Source organism: Microtus oregoni, unplaced genomic scaffold (genome assembly GCF_018167655.1).
Source record: "Microtus oregoni isolate MIOR12 unplaced genomic scaffold, Mior012 000072F_ref0000427, whole genome shotgun sequence".
Taxonomy (NCBI): Eukaryota; Metazoa; Chordata; class Mammalia; order Rodentia; family Cricetidae; genus Microtus; species Microtus oregoni.
Window position 1 is genome coordinate 7,348,219 of NW_024543979.1, and position 25,634 is coordinate 7,373,852.

General features: G+C 41.3%; 1 protein-coding gene across 14 annotated transcripts in view; it reads right to left on the bottom strand.

Annotated features, from left to right (window-relative positions):
- The window catches only part of Znf644 (zinc finger protein 644), a 65,783-nt gene that overhangs the window by 19,400 nt on the left and 20,749 nt on the right, over positions 1 to 25,634 (bottom strand). For 11 of the 14 annotated variants that reach the window (XM_041641986.1, XM_041641988.1, XM_041641990.1 and 8 more), the window contains one exon: positions 19,110 to 19,170. In XM_041641986.1, the coding sequence (XP_041497920.1) occupies positions 19,110 to 19,153 (44 nt within the window). In that variant the 5' untranslated portion in view covers positions 19,154 to 19,170. Of the gene's footprint in view, positions 1 to 12,847; positions 12,903 to 19,109; positions 19,171 to 19,343; positions 19,509 to 25,634 lie in introns of those variants that run through there. The other 3 variants (XM_041641994.1, XM_041641993.1, XM_041641992.1) reach the window with 2 other exon arrangements.

Below are 25,634 nucleotides of genomic sequence, written 5' to 3' on the forward strand. Positions count from 1 at the left end.
ACTGCTTTATTCATAAGATTCTAGTCATTCTTTATTCAAGTTATCATTAATTATAAGTTACTAATGTTAAAATTAATCAAGTTTTATGCTAAAATTTCATTCAGTGAGATCTCAAATTCGAGGCATTCCCTAAAAGCAAAGCAGTTACAGCATTTATAATCTGACAATGTGCAGAGATCTAAAGCTTTGTTACAATGACTCGTCATAAACACTTAGTTATTTCATTCATAATGCGGACTGACATGGCAGAGTTGTTCTAAGAACGAACAGAGTCTGAGGAGGAAGGAGGTGGCTGTGAGCCGATCACATGCGGCCATCTACTGCCCACGTCACAGGGCTCTGAGGAGTGGACACAGTGGACGGCAAGGACACAACCTGGCCGCCAATATGTCTCACAGAACCACATGGCAAAGGTGCAAGGCGGAGTCTGTTAAAGGACTAAGTGTTGAGTAAGTAGAAATGCAATTGTAAAATCAAAACTGAAACAAAAATGGCTTTTTCCTAGGAAACCTAGACATACAATTTCAATACAAGTCCTACCACGGCAGCAGCCGGGAGCACGGCTCACGCGGGCGCTACCTCTCACTCAGCGCCCGCTATGTGCCCGGCACAGCTGCAGTCCTGACACACAGTAAACAAGACAGACTTCATTTTGATTTGCAGATAAAAATAAATCCTTCACAATATCTTTGCAGTATTTAAAACTGGAGAGTGAACAATACTATTTTAAGTCAGCAGGGCTCTAAAATTCAATCAGAAACTAAGATATTTTACATAACTTTCAGTTGGAGTGTAAATTTCATGCTTTATAGAACATTAACTCTAGCACAAGAATAAAAATCTGTAATAACTGTCTCACTTCATAACTTACAAAACATTCTTTCGACAAAATATTTAATACATCAAAGATTACAAACAAATACCATAAAAGATCTCTTCGGCATTATTTATACCAACAATCATTATTCCTTCTCTCACACATTTTAGAATTCTGCTTTGAAACTGGCAAACTTCCACAGTAATAAAAATAGACTTCCAATAAGATCATATTCAATGATATCACCCCAAAACGGTGCTAATGCAGCACCCAGCAGGAGGCCGCAGCACAACCCAGAAGTTAAAACGGCAGCACATAAACACGTGCGGGGAAGCGGGAGTGGGGCTGGCACTGTCCTCGTGCCCATTCCTGTGCCCATTCCTGGTGCTTCTTGCTGAGATCAGGACGGAAGGAAAAGCCTCACTATTAACTACCGCCTCATAAATCTGCGGAGAATGACAGTTCTTAACCAGCCTAGAAGACACTCTGTGTTTCTATTTGGTGTAACCACAGAAGTAGATAAATATATGCTCAGTCAGTCTGAAGCCTGTATTAGCTTTTCTCAACAGGAAGCAGCGTCGCTAACGAAGTGGTGAATTCAGTGTTAATGAGTGGTACAGCCTTCCCCGTTCTGTGCCCACCCATCTGCTGTGGTGTTAGAGGTGACGGATGGAGCAGCCGCTTTCCATTTAAAGCAGCCTCACTGGTGCCCCCTGCACAGCAGGGGAACAAACCACGAGGATGTCATGTCCTTTCGGAGGCTGCATCCTTGTTACCAAAGTGGCTTAATAAGAGCCTCTAACTTCATATTTGGAAGATACCAAACCAAAGACGTATGAAAAGTACATGTGTAAAACATAACTGGTCCACACAACATAGCTAGTTAAAAAAAAGAAGAGAGAACTGAATTACACTGCTAAAACCTTTACCAGTCAGTGTTTCCTTATGTACACATAGTGAAATGTGGCAAACAGTTGTGTTTATGAACAACTAACATTTGCCTAGTTGATCCTCACACTCTATTCTGACTATAAAATGCTCAAGTATTGTACATGACTTCCAGGGCACAGCGAGCAACACTGCGTCATTCCTCGGTCCCACGGGTCATCTGCAGGAGTGACGTCGAAAGTACTGGACTATAAACCATGCCTGCACTTCTCCAGACAGTTCTCCAGCACCTCTATATGGACACATGCAGCTGCACCGCCGCAGTAGTTTGTCACTGGAACACGGAAGAAACCGATCTGGAGATAAGCCATATTTATTCAATTGAAGGAAGTTAATCAGTGCTAGAGACGGCTCAGTGGGTAAGAGCACCGATTGCTCTTCCAGAGGACCTGAGTTCAAGTCCCAGAACCCACAGAGCAGCTTATACCTGTCAGTGTCCAGTTCTAGGGGATCCAACACCCTCACACAGAGAAACATGCAAACAAAAACCAATTCATTAAAAAGTCATATATATAATTATATAACTATACATAATATATTATAGTATATATTATAATACAAGATATATGTAATATATAATACATTAAAAATAAAGGAAGCTAACATTTAAAACATACTATAATGGTATAATATTTAAAAGATTTCAATGTATAAGAAAACTTGAATTTGATTAAATCAAAGTACACCTTAAGATTCTTTAAAATAATGTTTAGATGGCACTATTAAAATCCTTCTATAATCATAGAATCACAGACTCTTCCTCTTAACTGAATTTAAGCGTGTTCTTTAAACAATTCATCCACTCTTCTTCCAGCTGCAAATGGGGATTAGAATCTCCATGAAGCGCGTTTCGGCGTCTAGAGCGCATAATGAGCTCTGCAGCTGTACCCGCCTCTAGTTACACTGCGAGCACCAGCAGTGCAGAGGTCAGAGCTGTCTTCAGGATGACAGATCATCACTTATGTGCCTCCAGCTAGGCTTATTGTCTCAGAAATCTCAAACATCAGTATTTTTGCAAACTATCAGCACTTGCTATAACACCCTCGCTACACTCCATCTTGAGGTTACTCCAGAAGAAACGAGGTGATAATTGCATATTAACATAATTATTCTGTAATCCCTCTGAGCAAGCTTCCTAGGTCACTCAGTGATTCAGATTAGATACAACCTTCCTGTCATCAGATCTATGCTGTCCACTTTCTGTTCATGAATAATTCTTTTTAGATAAAAATTAGCTTAATTTCATTCTCTTATGTACATTATTAATTGTATTTATTGCAAGTAGGTTAACATTCTGTGGTTACTTTTTACATAATGCCAACCTTTGTCATATAGCATAATTTCACATAAAATGTAGTATAATTCTGTCCTCATTCTAAGTTAGTTCATTAGTAATTGTACTACACGGCTATAAATAAATTATAATGCTGCCCACTAGCTGAGCTCCAGCCAGGCTTTCTCAAACCTTATGTTCATTTATATTAGCCCTTGAATACATGACAACTTCAGCCAGCAATCTATGAGACTGGGTCCAGAAGAGAAGACCATTCACAAACTGTCATCTTAACTACAAAATAAATCCCAATTAACTATATTTAAATCACTATAGTAGTTAAGTCTATTACAAACCTAATTCTCACCCAGATTCTACTAAAGACAAAGTATAATACATATATTACAAAGTATATCACAGAGACAAAGTGTATTACATATCACCCAGGTAGTATCTTAATGTGGGTGTCACACTGAATGGAAATTACTATAAAAAGTGAATAACACTTATACAAACAGAGGTTAACACTAACCACAATGCTATATAACAACAAAGAGGCAAGTTAATATGTTTAGCCTCACAACCCACCCGGTTTATAATCTACACTACCTGCCAAAAACACCGAAGAACAGAACCCAAGGTTGAAGATCAGGAAGACAATTTCTAAGGTCCTCTCTTACATGTACAATACAATTTAATTTAACTACATTACTAAACTGCAACACTATTTGGAAATAGAATGAAAATTTAACTACTGGACTCCAAACACTCTAATTTCACAGCTACTTGGAATAATCTTTTAATAATCACTTGTAACATGTTGACACAATGACCCTGGGTTCTAGGTGACTAACACATTGAAACTACAGAGCTAGCACGAAACCTTTCAAGAATCCTAAGGCCAAATGGCAAAGACACAAAGATAACTACAAAAATATGATTGGGTACAGGCATGAAACTAAAGCAAATCATGTAAAAAGGTAAATTTGTAGTCTTTGTTTTTTGTTAGTAACAGCCCAAGGCCCAATTTAGTGCATGTTTCTCTGTGTGTGTGCTGTGTTGCGCATGGCACAGATGTGCAGGTCAAAGATGGCATACAAGAGTTATTTCTCTCTTCCCACCATGCGGGCTTGGGGGAAGGAACTCAGATCTTCAAGCTGATAGCAGACACCTTAACTCTGAGCCGTATCACCAGCTCTCTTTTCCTCATCTAAGAACTAAGACTCATCAGGATTATATGTTGGTATCTGAGGAAATGTGTATCTGGTTCTGCAAATGTGACAAGACCCAGTTAGAAAGCTCACAGGCCCCAGGCCCCTGAACTCACTGTTATTATTCTGCTAAACAGACAAAGTATCAGGCTGTCCTCTAAAATTTATCTCTGTACTCAGAGATTAGAGCAGCTCTCCAAGTAGATGGGGCTGACAGAGAAGCTCGCAACTGCTCAGAGTGTGAGAATCAGCGTCTGTGAGCTCAGCCACAGACAGAACACCCACGTCATCACCACCACTTAATGTCGCCACGGGTCAGGGAGAGAGGACCACTGCACTCATGCACTGCCTGCACGAGACCTGTACAGAGACAAGCGAGTCAGCACTTACGCTGAAGTGTCTTGACAGATGGCGGCTTCTGTGAGAAGAGTCAATTCTCTTTAAATAGGTGGGCCCTGGCAGGTGGATCATGGTAAATGGATGACCTCACACTCTTAAACCAGATTCAGTGGGGGTGGATCTAGGAGTTATGAGGAGGAGGAGAGTATTATGATCAAAATACCTCTCTGGCAGAAATGTTCTCATCTCAGCTGGTCTTCAATTCATACAAAACTGCAAAGGAGCAGGGCGGTGGTGGCTCATGCCTTTAATCCCAGCACTCAGGAGGCAGAGGCAGACGGATCTCTGTGAGTTTGAGGCCAGCCTGGTCTACAAGAGCTAGTTCCAGGACAGGCACCAAAAACTACAGAGAAACCCTGTCTCGAAAATCCAAAAAAAAAAAAAAAACTGCAAAGTACCCTGAATAGTAAAACTAGTAGAAAAAGACAAGTGAGGTGCTTCCTGATTTCAACCTACTATAAAATTATAGTAGCAAGTGGCAGAAAGGCAGGTGTATAGGCCGATGGGATGTATTTCAGAGTCCACCAATCAATCGATCATCTACGACAAGCCAACTGTCAACACGGTATAAAGATTACTCCACAGGGAAAGAACTGTCTTTTGAACCAGGTCAGAAATCAGAAATTAAAACAAAAACAATCAACAATCTGAAAACCCAGTACTCAGAAGGTAGAGGCAGGTGGATCTCTATGAGTCCAAGGCCAGCCTGGTATACACAGTGAGCTTTAGGCCAACAGGGCTGTACAGTAAGACCCAATCTCTAAAAACAAACAAACAAACAAAAAGTCAAAAAAAAAAGCTCAATGTGTAAAGGTTCCAGAAGACGGCATGAAATATGGATTCTTTGGCATCAAAATCATGGGGACGACAACAATATGGACTTTATCAAAATAAAAGATCTGTGCAGGGCACCCACCTGTAGTCCCACACTCACGAGGCAGAGGCAGGCCTGAGATCTCTGAATTTGAGGCTAGCTTGGTCTACAGAGTGAGTTCCAAAACAGCCAAGGCCATGGAGAAGAGCCCTGTCTTGAAAATAAATGGATGAATGACTGAATAGCCTGTATATCAAACAGTGTTATCTAAATGTTTTAGATAAATATTAAATATTCAATCATGATATAGAAACAGGTCAACAAGAAAGACAACCAATGACCTGGTCAAACTGTCTTTAAAGAAGATCTACAAATAGGCAAACCTCAATGGAAAAATGTTTCACTTTATGATCATTAACGAAATAAAAATCAAAGCCTCAAAAAGATAATTCTTCATACCCATAAGATCCTTAGCTTTCACGACGCACTAACAACAGCCAGCACAGACTCAAACACTGACGAGAAGAAAGTGAAGTGCCCATCTGCAGTTCAGAAAGGACTAAACAGACCCATGCGATCCAGTTCAACACCTAGATAATACATTCAGCAAAAACGAAAACTTTCCTCCAAAGAGATTATGTTTTTCAATGTTGGCAACCGAACCCGGAGCTTAATACATATTAGGCAAATACTATATGCTGAACTAGATAACATCCCCAGCCTCGTCTTTACTCAGTGAGAAAAGGGACCCACAGAGTTGCCTGGGCTGGCCCCCAGCTCACTTGGCAGTCCAGAAGTCCTTTAACTTACAATCCTCATGTTCTAGCTTCCAAAGTAGCTAGTATGACGAGTTGTACCACCAGACCTGGCTCCCAGAGCAACTTCTATTGAAACATTTACAGATGGGTTTTCCACGGGCCGGCAAGTGATACACGGAGATGTGCCGTGTCCAGACAATGGAAGGTTCCTCAACCTCAGAGAGAAACAAATGCAAACTACAATCTAGATCCATATGCCAATGAAAAGTACCGAATCACAAAAGGTCATTAACTCTGACTTTATAAAATATTCAGAAAAGGCAAATTTATCCTGAGACAGAGTAAATATAGCAGGTAATGAACGAAGAGAAGACAGGTATACATTTTACGGATACTATAAGTTAATGGATGCCCCACTGTGAAGGCACCACACAAAGAATCATACACTAAAAATGGTTAAATATATGTTTGTGAATTTCATTTCAATTTTTAAAGAAAAGAGCAATCATAAAATATGATTTATCTGTCAATACCAATGAAGAAGAAATTTTTACTTCCTAAATCTCTCCAAAATCACCTAGCAAACAGCAAGCCACATAATGGGTTTTTTGTAATGTCAAATTAACAAGGTGACCCAGGGGTCCCCAAAATGCATGGTCTTTCTCACTGACACAGCAAAAACTATTTTCAGTTGGGTTTTGCCTCTCTTTCTGGCTAGAAAGTTCTCGACAGAAACAACAGGACAAAGGACTAATATCCTAGTTAAAATAAATGCTAGGAACAGTCGGACAAGGGGATAGAGCTTAGAGGCAAGTGTCTGCCTGGTATGCACAGGACCCTAGGGTCCAGCGTCCAGCACAAAGAGAAGAAAAAGAAACCTGGAATTGGGACAGGAGAGAAGAGGAATGGAAGAACTTCTCAGCGCTACACTAACAGGTGTTCCTCCAAACAGGAAAGACTGCAGGCAGAGAACTGAAGACACAGGACTACATTTTAAACAGGGATTTGAAACCGCTAGATATGTGGGTGGCTTGAGTGTGTTCCTCAGCTCTTGTGTCAGAAACTCAAGTTCTCACACAACAGCACTGGGAGGTGGGCAAGAAGAGAGAGGATTAAGCATGAGGACCAGATGCATGATGGCATCAACACCAAGTTATCCTGGGAGTGGGTGGATTCTAAGGCAGAGGTCAGGGCACTGTTTTCCCTTTCTCCGTGTGAGCGTCAGTTACACCATAAGAAAGGCGCTCAACAGAAGAAAGCAACCTAAGTTCTGGCATTCCTAGTCTCTGTTGCCAAATAGATCTCTGTTCATCAGCCAACCTGGGATTCTCTGTCACAGCAGAGAGAGAGAGAGAGAGAGAGAGAGAGAGAGAGAGAGATCCTAATATTTCCTTGATGACTAAACATATCAACTTAAAACAGGACCACAATGCAAATGCTGAGTAAGGAGGGAGGAATAGAAATGCTAGGAAAGTCTTTTAGATCCTTGTGTTTTCTAAAAACATTAAAACATTAAAGTAATTTAATTAAATAAAACCTTACAGAGAAGAATGCACTTGTAATCCTCAAGGGTAAGTTTCAAAAGTGTGCTCTGAGGACCACTGGGGATCGCAAGGCTCTGTAGAGAGTCCTCAAAATTAAAGCAATTTTCATACTAACCCTTCCTTGCCTTTCCACTCTCACTCTCCCCTAAGTGTCTAAGGGAATTTCACAAAGGCTGTATGACTTGTGATAACCCAACACAGTAAAATAAAAAAGCAGGTATAAGAATACATAAAGCTTCAATTAAGACATTTAAAAGATTTTTCAAAACGTAAAATAATGCTACTCTTTTTACTAAACTACAATCTAGAAAGTATATTTTATAAAACTGCACCATTTATGCTAATGTGTTTTAAAATACTATCTTAAAAGAAAGAAAGAAGAATGTGGTTTCTGCTCACATTCTAATACACAGCCATCAGTTTCAACCACGCGTGGACACCTTGGCTGTCGCACTGGGTGAGCACAAGAAGCCAGGCTAGAAAGCAGAGCGAAGACCGCCCGGACTCCACTGAGGTTAAGGCCTCTGTTTCACAATGAGAGCAGACCATGGCTGTTTGTAGGAAATGTACGAGCAGTTCAATCTAGAAGTAAGCTTAGGAAAGGGGCAGAAGACTGACGAAGAAAAGGGAAGATTAATTGCAACTAAAGCAGAAGCAAAGGGGCTGGAGGAACGGCTCAACAGTTCCACGCACACAGGGCTCCTGCTGAGCCCGAGTTTAGTTCCCAGTACCCACACAGGACAGCTCACAACTGTCTATTAACTAACTCCAACTCCAAGGGATCCAATCACCTCTTCTGGCTTCCCTGGGTACTTGTACAGTATACACATGCATGCGCGCGCGCACACACACACACACACACACACACACAATAGGAAGGTTTCATAAAAAGAGAATAGCTAATTGAGCAAGTAATCCACTCAGGCAGGAGACCAGACCTCCAGGAGAGCCAGAATTAAAGTAATCCACTCAGGCAGGGTGCCCAGTCAGGAGACCAGACCTCCAGGAGACCAGAATTAAAGTAATCCACTCAGGCAGGAGACCAGACCTCCAGGAGAGCCAGAATTAAAGTAATCCACTCAGGCAGGGTGCCCAGTCAGGAGACCAGACCTCCAGGAGACCAGAATTAAAGTAATCCACTCAGGCAGGAGACCAGACCTCCAGGAGAGCCAGAGTTAAAGTAATCCACTCAGGCAGGAGACCAGACCTCCAGGAGAGCCAGAGTTAAAGTAATCCACTCAGGCAGGAGACCAGACCTCCAGGAGAGCCAGAATTAAAGAGGTCAGCAGACCAAGCAGTGGCTAGGAAACAGGAACCACTACAGGCAGCTGGAGAGGGCACACTTGGAAACAATTCTGGTGTTAGCTTCTTACTCCAGCTGAAACACACCAGCAAAACAGCATCACTTAGTCCCAAAGTCCTGTAGTAAAAGACAAACCAGTATACTAACTCCAGGTGAAGCTGCTACACCTGACAAATCCACAGACCTCCCCCACACACTGTTGATGAAAGGAATCCAGGGATAGGAGAGTGTGTGACTCTACGCCCAGGAACACTGTGCACCAGACATAAAGAGCTGTCTTCTCTCAAGTACTCTGAAAGAAAGGCCTAGGGACTGGGAGAGGAACAAACACAGGGTGCTCCGGGCTGTGGTGTCCTGTCCTGTGACCTGTGTGTGCTGAACAATACACAACAACACTTTCTTATAGCTATCTATGTCTTTGTTGGGAGTAAAAGTATGTCTGGAAATACAATTCACTTCTCACACTTCAACTACACTTTGTCTAAATACAGAAAATAAAAGATTTTAGAGATCATTACTGGAGCCTTCAATATGCTGTAAGACTTCATCAAGAATATTTAGTTCTCTTTGTTTTCTAAATATGCTTACCTTGATCACCTAAAAAATAAGTGTTTCTTAGCTTCATAAAAAAATAAAATGCTCACTTTAAAAAATATTACTAATAAAAACTGAAATATTTTCTAATATAAAAATTACTAAGGCTGAAGGATAAATAGTATCTGAACTAATGGAGGTTTCTTGCAAAAAAAAAAAAAAAAACCCTGCATACTTCCCTACCCACTTGGATTTTTTATGGAATTTTAGTAAAACCCTATTCTAGAATGCCAGTAATTATCATATTTAAAAACAAGAACCAAAACAACATCAAGTTTCTCATCATAAGCAGTTTCTTCATTGAATGTAATCATGTGTAACCATGTACAGCTAACATCACAATCTAAATTCATTTGTAAGCCATGTAGTGCCACCAAGTGGCAACAATTATTTTTTTCTAAAATACCTCAAGTAATTGAAAGTTAGATTGCAATATTTTATCAAAATGGGGGAATCAATCTTATAATTCTAGTCTAAGTTTAGAAATCAAGTAGCGTCTTCTGTTTCTGAAAAGGTGTGCGCACCTTCTGAGAGCTATAAAGTTACAGCTTGTCTCTCACTCAGCTCCAGCGTCTGCTCTCCTCCCCCAGGCCTGAATGACCCAGCTCACTGAGCCCCTCGCATTCCAGGGTCTCCTTGGTCTGGAATCCTCTACTCTCCTCTCTTCGGCTCTCACTCACACAAATCTAACTACTGTTATCCTTAACTCGTGGAGTCCCTCAGATCAGCTCCAGCCTGGCTGCCCTCAGAGCCGTCTTTGTCACATATCCATGTACAACAGTTGTCTCTCAGAACGGTCTTCGTCCCACTCATGGCTACTGACCTAACTTCGCTACAAAATCCAAGAAAAGGCTTCCCTCAGGAGGACACAAGACAAGCCTGCTGTATTCATTGCACTTTGAGCCATCAAATGGTATGTTAGACAGCATAATGGACACACGAAATGAAGTAGGCTAAGTATAAATAAGCAGTAACGGCCTATGATCGGTCAGGAACTAAAGTTTTCTTTGCTAATGTCAGATACGCTGAGTGTTTCTAAGAACCCTCTAGCTCCCAGTGTGCACACAAGCTCCAGCTTATCTGACAGTAAGGTAAACAGGATAGGACAGTGCACACAGTACACTCCACACCATGTACAGGAGAGGACAGTGCACACAGTACACTCCACACCATGTACAGGAGAGGACAGTGCACACAGTATACTCCATACACACAATACACTCCATACAATGTACAAAGTCAGGACTTTACCCTGACATGTCCTAACCAGACTTTATCAACATGTGATTTACCAAATTCATAAAACTATACGAAATGAGCTTTACATGTACTCAAAACTTTGAAGGCTATGTAATATAATTTAAAACACTATAAAATAAAGACAAAAGACTATGTTGAGCAAAAAAAGCAATTTACTCTAAGCTCCTAAATTAAAACTATATTAACGGTCTTATTTCTCTTCAGACAAGAATGCTCTCTAGTGTAATTCAGTTGGGGGATGAGTTGTTTAATGTAAGTTATGAGAAACAAGTGGACTTTAGACAATGGTTCTAATATTAACCATTACTATTTCTTGAGAAATAATTTAAATCTTTGTAGAATTCACGTTCTATCGATAGCCTTATAAAACAATCTTATGACTGTCTCCAGTTCAAATTTTATAATCTTGACAAATAGTGTGTTTTTCTCTTATGTCAGCATCATAAGAATTGAAGAGGCTCAGGATGAATGTGTCGGCTAGGGATGTAGCTCAGTGACCAGAGGACATACTAAGCATCCTCAAAACCCTGAGCCCAATCCCACACCAACGCCTCCAAAATTATCACAGATGGTATAAAGTGAGGTCATACTAGGACTGCCTCAAATGGATGATACTTCTAAACTCTTTAGTATGCCTCCAGACACGGAGATGCAGACACATATTTTACTTCTAAACTCTTTAGTACGCCTCCAGACACGGAGATGCAGACACTGAGCACAGTGAACCAAAGGTCACAAATCTGACCATGGCATTACAACTGTCATCACATCTAAAGGTTAAACACATATTCATTACAAAAATCTAACCTCTTTGGCAGACATTTTTAGTAAGCAGTATCTATACCTAATAAACAATCCCGAATAGTTACTTCAGCACATATAATCATTCAGTTACAGAGGAGAATATTTTGAACATACTTAATCTGTGTCAACCCCAAATTTACATGCTGAAACCCTGACCTCCAACCTTCCGGAAAAGGCTTTCAACAACTGAAGGCAAAATAAACTGAAGGACAGGCCCTAATCCGGTTTGAAATATCTCTTTAAGAGCAGATGAGCACACAAAAAGGGATATCAAAGGATGGGTAAATACAGAAAAGTTCAAAAACAGAGCTGGACAGCGACTATCTTCAAGTCAAGGCAACAGAACCCAGGAGAAACTACACAGCAACAAATGTTTTGATCTCAGAAATGAGAGAAAGCAGACTTCTGCTGCTGAGGTCGCCACGCTTGTGCGTGTTCTTACAGCAGCACAACTGTACAATCACACTTAACATGTTTGCATTCAGACTTTATATGCATGTTCAATTGTAACGTAAACACATTAGACATTTCTCTTCTTTTCTCTCTTTTTCCCCGAGGCAGGGCTTCTCTGTGTAGTCCTGGCTGTCCTAAAACTCACTATATAGGCCAGGCTGCCTTGAACATAGTTTCCTTGCTCTGTTTCCTGAGTGCTGGGATTAAGGACAAGTGCCAACACACCAGGCCCAATACATCAGTGCTTTCCACCCTCTGAAACACCACTAAAGTCACTTCTACCACACTAAATGTCAATATAAACAAGTACCTATTAAAACATATGAACTGATTTGACCAAGGGAAGTGGTGGTCCCTGCCTACAGGTATCTCTACAAACCCAAACAACATGAAATAGATCCCAACTTGGATAGGCAACCATGTCAATTTCCTTAATCATAAAGAATAGTTTAACTTTTAAATATCTGATATAAAAACCTACGAACATTCTCTTGCCCACAGAACAGAAAACTTAGATCTGGACTCCACACTAAAGGTCATTTCTATGCTGAGACAACCGGACATCAGTTGTCTCAGCATAGAATCTCCAGGTGTGCCTCAGAGACAACTTCAGTTCCCGTGCTAGGAGATTAGAGTCTATGCCATTAGGGCCTCAGACAGCCAACTGACCTCCAACTCTTGGGCCTTTAGCTTCTGCTCCAGAGTGCTGATACTTAGTCCTTCTCTGAAAAAAAAAAATACAATCTAAATCACTCTCAAAATGGTGTGTATGCATACAAGTGTTTTTGTGTAATCTCCTGTAACGGCAGCTCCGACACCTGAAATCTCGGGAGGAAGTAATTGTGACTAATGTGAAGGACGCCAGGTAAGGGGGTATTTATCAGAAAATGCCTTTTCTTTCTTTCTTTACTTGCTTTTCGAGACAGAGTTTCTCCGTGTAGCTCTGGCTGTCCTGGAACTCACTCTGTAGAGCAGGCTTATCCTTGAACTCATAAGAGATCCGCCTGCCTCTGCCTCCTGGAGTGCTGGAATTAAAGGTGTGCACTGAAAAATATCTTACATCCTGGCAAATGTATTTTGCTACCAGTAAAGACCAGAGTAAAAGCGTCTATGGCACAGCCTGGCGTCACTGCTAAGGTCAGCTGTGAACCTTGCTCAGGAGACCTGAGACGAGTTATCAACAAAGGTGGGGGTAGCAGCTGATTAAAGTGATTACACATCGTGACCAACTGAAATTAATTGTTGAAATTTAAGGATAGTTTAATATACAAATTAATGTAGCTCAACATGTCAACTTAAAAAGAGCACACAACAACATTTAACAGTCTCCTTCATGATAAACACACTCACCAAACCAGAAATGAAAGAAATCTATGACAAGATTACAGCTAACTTCACACTCAACTGTGACAAAGCTTTTCCTCAAAGACCAGGCACTGAGCAAACACGCCATCTGTCATTCCGACTTAACTAGAAAGCAAAGGAGTAGACGAGGGAGCGCAGGAAGGCACAGGGACACAGAAGGAAAGGTGAAGGCAGAAGCAGAATTATGTTTACACGTGATGTGGTCTTCCATGTAGAAAACTCTAAAACATACCCAAAACTTGCTAAAATAAAAGATTTTACCAAAGCCCTACTACACAAAAATCAATACACAAAGACAAGCTGTTTCTATCAGAAACTAACCATGAGCAAACCAAAAAGGAAATGAACACAATTTTACTTCCTGTAGTATCCCAGAGACAAAAACACTCAGGAATAAACTCAACCAGCTCACAAGCTGAAAACTGCACAACAGCGCTAAAGGAAATTAAAGATGATAATGAAAACAGAGGTTGTGTGACTGATTATTAAGAAACTGTATTAGTCAGGGTTCTCTAGAGGAACAGAACTGATAAAGTGAATATATAAATATATGAGATTTTGATTATAGCAGCTCACAAACTGTGGTCCAAATAACGGAACAATGGCTGTCTACCAACGGAAGAGGCAAGAATCCAGTTGTTCAATCCGCAAGGCTCTGTGTCTCAGCTGGTCTCCAGCATACGCTGGAATTCCAAAGTAAACTCCAATGCCAATGAATAAGTGGACTTGCCAGTGCCAGGAGGACCAATTGCAAAGAAAAGAAGCCACCTTCTTCCACATCCTGATACAGGCTGCAAGGAGGTGTGACCTAGATTAAAGCAAGCTGACGGCCAAGAACAGCCATCACAGAAGTCAACATTATACAAATAAATCTTCCAATTCAATGCAATTTCCCATCAGAATCCCAATGACACTTTTCTCAGAATAGAGAAACTCATCCTAAAATACATATAAAAATCTCAACAAACACCAAACAACTGAAACAAGCTTAAAATAAACAAGGTTAAATATACAAAAACTAAAAATGGGGCTGAGGACTTAGGTCAGGTGGTGGAATGCCTACCTAGCAGGATCAAAGTCTATTAACTGGATCAATCCCAATTACTGCATAAACCAAGCATGGTATAACAGGTGAGAGGCAGCAGGACTGATTACAAGTCAAAGTGAACTTCACTACACAGCAAGTTCAAGACTGGCCTACGGGAAAACTGTGACTCCAAAACAGACAGATGTGAAAAACTGTTCAACAACAGAAACAGTGAACAGTGAGGGAACCCTTGCAATGAAAGAATTTTCAAATCATGTATGTGACAGGAGGTTCATATCCAGAATATATAAAGAAATATCAGGACCCAGAAACAACATTCACTCCAATAATCTGTTTATTATGACATTTCTCCAACACTAATCCACAAATGTCAAGAAGCACATGGAGACACTTAACATCCTGATCACCAACCAAGCCTCCACAAGACACAGTCACGGCAGCTCAACACTACAGAGGCCACAACAGAACCTCCTGACACTACAGCAAGACTCCATCTCAAACAAACAAAACTGCACTGAGCCATCACCTCATTACCGTCAGGATAGCTGCTATCAAAAGGTAACAACACATACCACACACAGACACAGAGAAGAAGCCTCAGTGAGAAGTCAGAGGCAGCATCACATGTAGCGGCTACAGAAAACAATATGGCTGCTTTCAGAACACTGAAACTACATTCACCATATAACCCAAAGTACCCAGAGATATTCCCAAAGAACAGAAAGTAGGGTACCAAAAGAAATTATAAACCTGGTGTGGAGGTCCTTCTGTCTATGTGTTGCTTTTATTAGTTAATGAATAAAGAAACTGACTTGGCCTGTGATAGGGCAGAACTGGACTGAAAGCTGACAGAAGGAAGGCAGAGAGAGAGACCCATGGACCCACCGCCAGAGATAGACGTGTCGAAACTTTGCTGGTAGGCTACGACCTCGTGGTGATACACAGATTAATGGAGATGGGTTAAATTAAAATGTAAAAATGCAGTGATTTAATTAATATAGTTTCTGTGTGATTATTTCGGGGCTAGGCGGCCAGGAATGAACAAGCAGCTCTCCCTCCTGCAACGTAAACCTATGCTCACTGGAACATACGTCCTCCCATGGAAAAGCTGATAAAATGTGGTACATACACACAACAGCCTTAAAAGGAAGTTTGGCAAAACACCACAATATGGATAAACCTTAGTACAAAGTAAGAAAACCAGTTATAAATAGGCAAAAACTTAATGATACTATTTAATTAATATCAGTAAAAAAAAAAATCACCAGTTCATGTGTATAGAAACCAGTAACATAGTTTTCCAAAATAACCAGGGGCACGTGCATAAGCATTTAAACGAGATTAGCAGAAGATTTTACTTGTGTAAGATTCTTGTGGTTTTTGTTGAGACAGGGTCTCACTATGCAGCCCAGGCTGTCCTTGAACTCAAAGAGAGATCCACCTGCCTCTGCTTCTCAAGTACTGGTATTAAAGGTCTGCACCACATCCTCCCCATTTTAAACATTTTATCTCACATCTCTTTTACTGCTATAAGCGTGGTATAACATTTTCTATCTCAAACAAATGCCTACTAAAGCAAGGAGTTGTATCAGATGCTTGAGCATAGATTAATGTATATAAAGACACAGCAAGGACAAGGGCTGCATCGCGCACGACTATAATCGCACATCCGGTCATCGTCCTCCCTGACTCTAACATCTACTACCAAGAATGGACTAAAAGTAATTTAACTACAATAATACATTCAGATAACATCAGTCAACTGATATTTAAAAACATTTTAAAGATCAATAGTCAAGGGGTAGAGAGGACCACAATCCTCAAGACTTATTAGATGTCAAATATTAGCTTTCCTGGTCTTCTCAAAAGAATACTATGAAGAGGTCAGAAGACCTACGTTCTAGCTTTGAGATTACTCACCTAGCCTTAAGCCAGTCACTTACTATTTCTGAACCTCATGACGATTATCTATACAACTGAAATATCTGAATGAAGACTTTCACTACATTATTTTTGGTGAGTTCAAAATCAGATTTGTCTAAACAATTTGAAAAAGACAGCAAGCAAACATTCACTGAGTGCATGCATATTTCAAGGGTCATATGAGATAAATGAGACATGGATGGTATCTACCTTCTACGGGGTCATGGGTAGGAGGACAACAACGGGAGTGTCTGAATGAGCATGGCCCCCACAGGTCTGTAGTTGGTACAACTGTTTGGGAAGGATCAGGTGTGGCCTTGTTGGAGGTTTTAAAAGCCCGTACCATTCCCTATTAGCTCCTTCTCTGTCTCAACATGTGAGCTCTCAGCCACTATTCCAGCAACACGCCTGCCCTGTCTCACGCCATGCTCCCCACCATGATGGCTGCGGATTAACCCTCTGGAACCGTGTGCTCCAAATTAAATGCTTTCTTTTATAAGTTGCTTTTATCAAGGTGTCACTTCACAGCAAAAGAATCAATCCCACACAGCACCTACTACAAAATGCCAGGCCTGGCTCCAAGTTTATGAGACAGTCCATGAAACAATGATTATTTCTGAAAAAAGACTGCACCTAGTGGGAAGAATATTGGCAACGTCTCCTAACTGTGGCAGGCGGGCACAGAATAGTCATCATGTATGGCACAGAGAGCTCACACTCTCTGAACGAGTAGAAGTAGAGGGTAACAACTGGCAACTGAATGCAAAAGCTTATGAACAGCACACAAACAATGTGTCACATTCATACAGGAGATATTCCTCAATAATAAAAATAATAAATAATGGTATTCTCACAATATAAAAAAACAAAAACACCAAAATAAAACTTTTTTTAAAAAAGGTACAAACTATAATTTTATGTACATGAAGTTCAAAATTAAATTTAAACCAGGTTAATGAAATGTAAGGAGGCTTACTCAGCAGAAAGCCATCACACTGAAAAGAATTAAGGAACTTTTGGGAATAATCTAGAGGAGTGGTTCAATGTCAATTACAATACAGTCATCAATTCTGTACTTTAGGTTCACACACCACTGAAGGTTAATTATAACGTGACAAAAGGAAAGTACATATCCAACTTCTGCAGACCCTGTGACACTACAAACATGCAACCAAACAGAGGGTTCTAACGCACTGCAGACTTAGTGAGCACCAAGACACTGACAGGACCTTAAAGGACAGTGTAAGCTTCTCTGCGTCAAGATAGTCCACAACTTGACAGATGAGCTGTTCTTTTTCACTCTGTATTTTAAGGCCATGTTTACTGATAATGTGTTTTTATCATTTCAAAAGCTTACAATTTAAAAAGCATTTTTTCACACATCAAACACAAAATAACATCAAAATTAAGTTTTTTAAAAGTCAAGCATCTTTAGAAGGCCAGTCAGAATGGAGTACATGAGAAAGCCATCCGTGGGGAGCCCTCAGGAGACAGAATGCTTGCCACGCAAGTCTTGGCTCAGAGGGCAGGCAGCTGGCTGGCTGGGTGAGCGCCCTCAGAGAAGAAGGACACCTGCTGTAGCCTCTGGCCTCCACACACATGCACATGTGACCAAAACATACAGGCTCTCAACATCACAGTAAGAGAGAAGTCATGGCTTACAAATTCTGTTAAAGGAAATAAAACAAAAGCCACAGAAGAGAACTCTGTTCTCTAGACCACAGGGAAGACAAAGCGGCCAACACAGATTGCACTAACTAGTGAAAGATCAGCAACCATGCTTAGCGCGACACTAATCTGAGTTTCCAACATGGTCCAACAATATTGGGACAATTCCAAAATGTTAGCCTTAGCCTCAATACTAAAGAAAGAAAATTATGATTGTTTCATGTTGTAGAATATTAGTTTAAATGTGTTACATTCGTTTATGAACGGAATATTTGTTTAATGACACAACGATGTGCTGCATTCTTTAACGCTGCATTTGTCTAACTCTGTGAAGCTGTGTGACTTTGCCTGCCTAAAATACCTGATGGTCTCATAAAGAGTGGAACAGCCAGTATCTAGGCCAAGGATAGGCAGAGCTGTCAGGGAAAGAGAATAAACAGGAGGAGATATCTGTGAAGAAAAGATCGAGGAGTGAGAAAAAAAAGGAGAGGAGAAGGAGACGACGCAGGAGCCAACCTCCCAGCCACACGGCCAGCCACGGAGCTAAGAAGGAAAGAAAGATATACAGAATAAAGGTAAAAAAAAAAAAAACCCAGAGGCAAAAGGTAGTTAAAGAGAAACAGGGTAAGTTGAATTACAAAAGCTGACTAGAAAAAAGCCAAGCTAAGGCCAGGCATTCATAAGTAAGAAGAAGCCTCCGTGTTTTCATTTGGGAGCTGGGTGGTGTCCTCCAAAGTACCAACTATAACGTCACCATTTTATAGCTACTTCTTTACTCCTACTAACTGGTCAAAACGTTAATACAGCATATTGCAAAATTTTATTAACACTCGTTAATTCTAGACTTGTAGGCATGCTTTCAAAATATAAACTATTTTTTACTATTCCTACTTTAATATGTGATATTTAATAAAGTGGTCTACTTACCTAAATTTTGGCTTATTAACATCTCGATGCAAGAATAATCTCATCCAAAATTAAATCAATCCTAAAAGAACACATGTAAAAACCATCGTTTAGTTTTGTGATTCATTCAGATAGGACAAACTGTATGCACAATACACTATTTTAAATTAAAAACTATAAACTTATTTTATTCATAAACAACATCTAAGTGTTCAACATCTAAACTAATTAAATGCTCAATAAACTATTAAGTACCTTTCGAGGGGAGCGATTAATCTATCCCAGCAAGAAACTTAACATTGTAGGTGACTGGAGAAATGGCTCAGTGGTTCCAGACACTTGCTGCTCTTACAGGGGACCCAGGCTGTGTTTCCAGCACCAACAGGGCAGCAACAACTGTCTGTGACTCCAGAATTTCTGATGCCCTCTTCTGACCTCTGTGGACACTGCACACACAGTACACACACATTCAGGAAAAACACTCACACACCTAAAAAATATTTTAAAGAAATATAATTTTTAGTTTTAAAATTTTTCATGTAACTTGCTTTCATCAATTTTAATAACAGCAATGTTAATTCTGTCTATAATCCTTCAAGATAGGAACATCTGCACTTGGTCAGATCCCTTATATAAAATGGCATGATCTTTGTGTGCGACCTATGCCCATTCTCACATGTAGTCTAGATCACTGTTACAATACTTCTGATACAGTGCAAATGCTGTGGACACGCATGTTACACTGACAGACTGGCAACAAGACAAAGGCAGATCTGGAGACACCTGCACAAACACAATTTCCCCCAACAATTTTAACACGGGGCTTTAAATATTCATTCATTCATTCCATTCATTCATTCATGTTTTTCGAAACAGGGTTTCTCTGAAGCTTTTGGAGTCTGTCCTGGAACTCACTCTGTAGACAAGGCTGGCCTCAAACCCACAGAGATTCGCCTGCCTCTGCCTCCTGAGTGCTGGGATTAAAGGCATGTGCCACCACCACCTGGTTAGGGCTCTAACTATTTTAATAACAGTGCTTGTTAAATTCATTTATGCAGAACCAGGTATGAGAAGGTTATAGGTCAGGTCCCTGTTTATCTAATAATGTATCCATACCACGTAATAAAGGATACAGTGATAGAATGACATATAACACATCAATGATAAATGGTAACAGCTAACAGAGACGAAGCATAAAGACTATGTTAAGCACCATTAGAGACTTAGGAATCAGTTTAATATATAACACTTTTTATTACTAATTATCCACTAAAAAGAGACTCACCAAAAATCCATTTCTACCAATTCTGAAACTCAATATTGCCTTACCCAAAATCGATATCTTCCCCTACCAAAGGGATCTATTATTTTATTATTCTCAAGGTGGAAGCACCATACTTACTCCAATTTCCAACCCAGATTACTCCCGCTATTCCACTTCCAGACCTACCAGCATCTAATCCTGCTCTCCCACAACTACCCCATCAGTGACTTCTACCATGGTGGTCATATCCTAGTAGACTGGTTTTTAATCCCATCGGCTGTGTCAAATAGGGTTCTACCAGTTATTTCACTGAATTATAAAACCTGTATAATTCTAAACTAGTGAGTGCTTTTTGTGTGCTTGTGTATTTTCTGACCTACAGTAAAATCAAATTAGAGACATAAACTCACTTATTTCAGCTGAGGACATCAGTTGGTTGGCACAGTCTTTGGCTTTTTATTTTTGTGTTTTTTGTTTTGTTTTTTCGAGTCAGGGTTTCTCTAGTGCAGTGCTGACTGTCCTGGAACTCACTCTGTAGACTCAGCTGGCCTTGAACTCACAGAGATCCATCTGGCTCGGCTTCTCAAGTGCTGGGTCACCATCGCCCAACTGGCAGTTTTTAAAACCCTAATAATGCAGACTGAATAAGATTCAAATTTTGGAATCCCAACTGTTATTGGATATTTATACACTATGTGAAAATGTATTCTGTAATTAATGTAATAAAAAAAACTGAATGGCCAATAGCTAGGCAGAGGAGATGGGCTGGAATGAGAGCAGAGAGGGTCAAGGGAGAATGCTGGGAAGAAGGCAGAAGAGTCGGCTGAATGCAGTGGGAACAGACATGCAGGAGGATGGGAGCACGCAGGTGAATAGAAACGGGCTAAACTAAGTTACAAGAGCGGATGGGACAAGCCTAAGCTAAGGCTGCTTTCATAACTAGTAAGTCTCCGTGTTGTTTTTTGTGAGCTGGTGGTCCAAAGAAAAACCTGACTAGACCCTACGTGTGTCTGAAATAAAACAACCAAGTAAAACTTCAGTTCACACTTCAAGAACTAAAGAAAAACTGACTTGTGTTTCTAGACACATTAGCATAAGAAATTGGTGCAGGAGAATTGTCTGTAATCTGTCAATCATGTTTTAAATAAATGCTGATTGGCCAGGCAGGAAGTATACGCAGGAAAACCAGACAACCAAACAGCGAGTAGAAATGATGTAATGAGAACAGGAGAATTCTGGGAAGGAGGAAGTTGATTCCTCCCACTCCTGTCCAGAGCAAGGAAGCAGCAGGATGTGATCTGCCCCACTGAAAAAAAGGTACTGAGCCACATGGCTAACACAGATCAGAAAAATGGGTTAATCAAGATGTGAGAGTTAGCCAGTGAGAAGCTAGAGCTAATGGGCCAATCAGCTTATAATTTATAGAGATATCTGTGTGATTTTTCTCTGGGACTAAACAGCTGGGGTACCAGGCAGGACAGAAAACATAAACAAGCTGGCCCTCCATGTAACAAGAAATAACCAAAACTACTCAAAATGAGAGCTGACAGCCTCACCCCAGGGGTGTTAAGGGTGCAGTCCATACAGAAAGCCTGTGAGCAGAGATCTGACCTGACATTAGTACTAAGCAGGAAATACTGGGTGCCAACTGCTGTGACTCAGGATGCTGGTCTCACAGCGACACTTTCATAGCTCCAGATGCACAGAGTTATGGAATGACTTCTATACCATGTGGTGCATTCTTACAACCATTCGACTTTGTGTGTGAGGGGGTGGGCAGACTGGATCATCAGAGTAGGTCCTAAAGTACATAAAACTGTGTACGGAGGCAGGAGAAAATCAGAATACACACAGAAGACGAGAATACACGGCATAGAAATTTGTAAATGCTGGCCTTGACAATAGCCACAAGCAGGGACATCACCAGCAGTCTCATGAAGAGGCAAGAGATGGAAAGTCGCTGAGAACCTCCACAATGAGAGCTGGACCCCTAACAATGACTGCAGACCTCTTCTCCCTCCACATCCCTAGGCACTGAACAACCCCCCACCCATGAACACGCCCATGTGCATGCGCACGCAAACACACTGCACTGAACCTAGGACCTCATGTTCTAGCACTGGGCACTAACTTACCTCACACTCACGCACTGGGCACCGAGCCGCCCGCCGCACGATCACACACTGGGCACCGAGCACACCTCACACTCACACACCGGGCACCGAACCCACCGCACGGTCAAGCACCGGGCACCGAACCCACCACACGCTCAGGCACCGGGCACTGAACCCACCGCACGCTCAAGCACCGGGCACCACCGGACACCGAACCCACCGCACGCTCAAGCACCGGGCACCGAACCCACCGCACGCTCAAGCACTGGGTATTGAACTCACAACACCTCACACATACATCAAGTGTTTTGAGCTAGAGCCCTAGGTGGTGTGAGTTTGGTTGTTTTATTTTTTTTTTCCTCCAGCTTTTCAAACAAGACACTAAGTTCCTTAGGCTGGAGTCAGACTTGCTCAGCCAGTTCTTACACCTTACCATCTTGACCCCAGCCTCCCAGCCTCCCAGCCTCCAGAGCTGGCATCTATCTTTCCCCAAACGTGACTGTGTGAAGGAAGAGCACTTCAGGCAAAGGGATGACCTGCGTGCTGAGGTCGGGAAGCCACAACCCAGTGGATGAGCTTCCTGACACAAAAGACAGGCCGGCTGTCCCTACAAGGGTGAAAGACCACCTGAAAGGAAGGCCTCTGTAGGAAAAAAAGCCTGCACATTCGTCATGACCTTCCAGTCTCTGTCACTGTGAACAAATGTGTCTCTGTTGTTTAGAAGACCCACTGTGGAGTATTTTACTATAGTAGTCCAAGTAGATTAATACACATAAAAGGGTACATATGCTTTACAATTACCATACTGTAAACTTGCTTAACTACACATTAAAAATTCTTAAAATATTAAATTCTGCTATATACTTGTACCATAATAAAAAATAAAAGGATTCAAACACCATAACACAAATAACTCCTGAATTTTTTTTATCTTGTTCTGCTCAAAATCAGAAAAGAAAACATTTTCCAGATGTATCTGTTCACACAAAATAATCACACCAATATATTTTAGAAATACTAAAATTTTTTGTTTTTTAATTAAAAAATAATTGTACATATTATTGCTAGGCAGTTGATATGGGATTCCCCTCTGTATGCTGTGAATACCACCGGATAATAAAGAACTGCTCTGAGCCTACAGCAGAGCAGGGCAGAACAGAGGTAGGCGGGGAAGGTTGGACTGAATGCTGGGAGGAAGAAGGCCGAGCAGAGAGAAGCCATGAAGCCGCTGACAGAGACAGATGCCAGAACTTTAGCCAGTAAGCCATGTGGCAATACAGATTAATAGAAATGGGCTAAATTAATATGTAAGAGTTAGCCAATAAGAGCTAGAGCTAATGGGCCAAGCAGTGATTTAATTCATACAGTTTCTGTATGATTATTTCAGGGCTGTCCAGCCAGGAACCAACAAATGGCCTCCTCCAACATAAAAGAATCTGCTTCAGCCCACGGCAGGGCAGAATAGTCAGGCTGGAAGGGATACAGCAAGAGAGTAGGTGGAGCTAGGAAGAAGCCATGCAGCCACTGCAGGAGACAGGTGTTGGAGGCCAAATGGAACTTACAGGTAGGCCACAACCACATGGTGATACACAGATTAATAGAAATGGGTTAATTTAAGATATAAAGAGCTAGCCAATAAGAAGTGTGAGCTAATAGGCCAAGCAGTGTTTAATAATACAGTTTATGTGTCGTTATTTCAGGTCTGGGCGGCTGGAAACGAAGGAGCAGCCTCAGCCAACAGGTAGTGGTGGCTCACACCTTTAATCCCAGATACAGACACTGGATCAGAGTTCAAGGCCAGACTCCTCTACAGAGTGAATTCTAGGATAGCCAGGGTTACACAGAGAAATCCTGTCTCAAAAAACCAAACAAACAAAAAATTGTGCATATTACTTCAGGGTACATGTCTTGTTTTAATTTGGGTTTACACTGTCAGATGATTAAGCTATAATAAGTCAGCACAAACTTAGGTTTTAGTGGTGAAACATTTAAATCTACTCTTAGAACTTTTAAACATACAAGGTGTTGCTAGTATTCACTGTGCTGTGTAATGCATTGTATTTCTTATTCCAACAAAATGATCAATATTCAATGCTATCACCATCTCATCTATACCCAGTCCAAGGTAAGCCCTATTCTGTGAGTTCAACTTCCCACAACTCCTCATTGTGCAAGGTCACATGGTGCTATCCTTTCATTGGCTGAAGTCCTCCACGTTCATCCGCACTGCCCTGGGAGACATGACTTTCTTGCCAGAGGCTGAAGAGCAGTTCACCCCGCGTGTATGCACTTCGTACTTAGCCATCTAATTGATGACAGACGACCGGCTTTCAGTTAGATGTCTTTTTGGTTTGGTTTGGTTTTTCGAGACAGTGTTTCTCTGTAGCTTTGGAGCCTGTCCTGGAACTCAATCTGTAAACCAGGGTGGCCTCGAACTCACAGAGATCACCTGCTTCTGCCTCCTGATGGCTGGGATTAAAGGCGTGCGCCACCACCACCCAGCTTCCTCTATATGTCTTAACCATGGTGATCAGGACAGCTCTCTGCACTCTGCTTCATTCCTGTGGACATACACCCAACAGTGGGGACACTGGACTGCGCTGATAACCCTGCTCCTGTCCCCTACTCTGTATTCTTCTCCATAAAGGCTATATTAAATTACATTCCCCACCACAGTCCACAAGCATCCACTTTTCTCTGTACCCTTACAAAAGTCAACAGCCCCTACCTTCAACACTTCCTGTTTTGAAAGGACCTTGTAAGAAAGTTTGATAGACAGTACTTCCAATATCACACCTAACTGGATATAGAAGGAGAATTCTAGATGAGCACTAGGAAGGGGACATAGGAATGAGGAAAGCAAGAGAGGGCGGTACAGTTCATTCACCTTAGCAGGGTTTGGGAGGAGACTAAACTGTCAAATACATCTCCCTTGTGCCTCCTATACCCCACTGACCCCTAAACCCCACTGCCCCCTGTATCTCTAATGCTACCTACATCCCGCTGCCCCCGGCACCCCACTGCCCCCGGCACCCCGCTGCCCTACTACGTCCTAAGCCTAAGAAAACACATTCCAACAGATCTTCTAATGCAGTCAACCAATACTCAAAACTGAAAAGTCACTGAAAACGTCATGAGCATCTACAGAAAATGGCAACTCAACGTAAA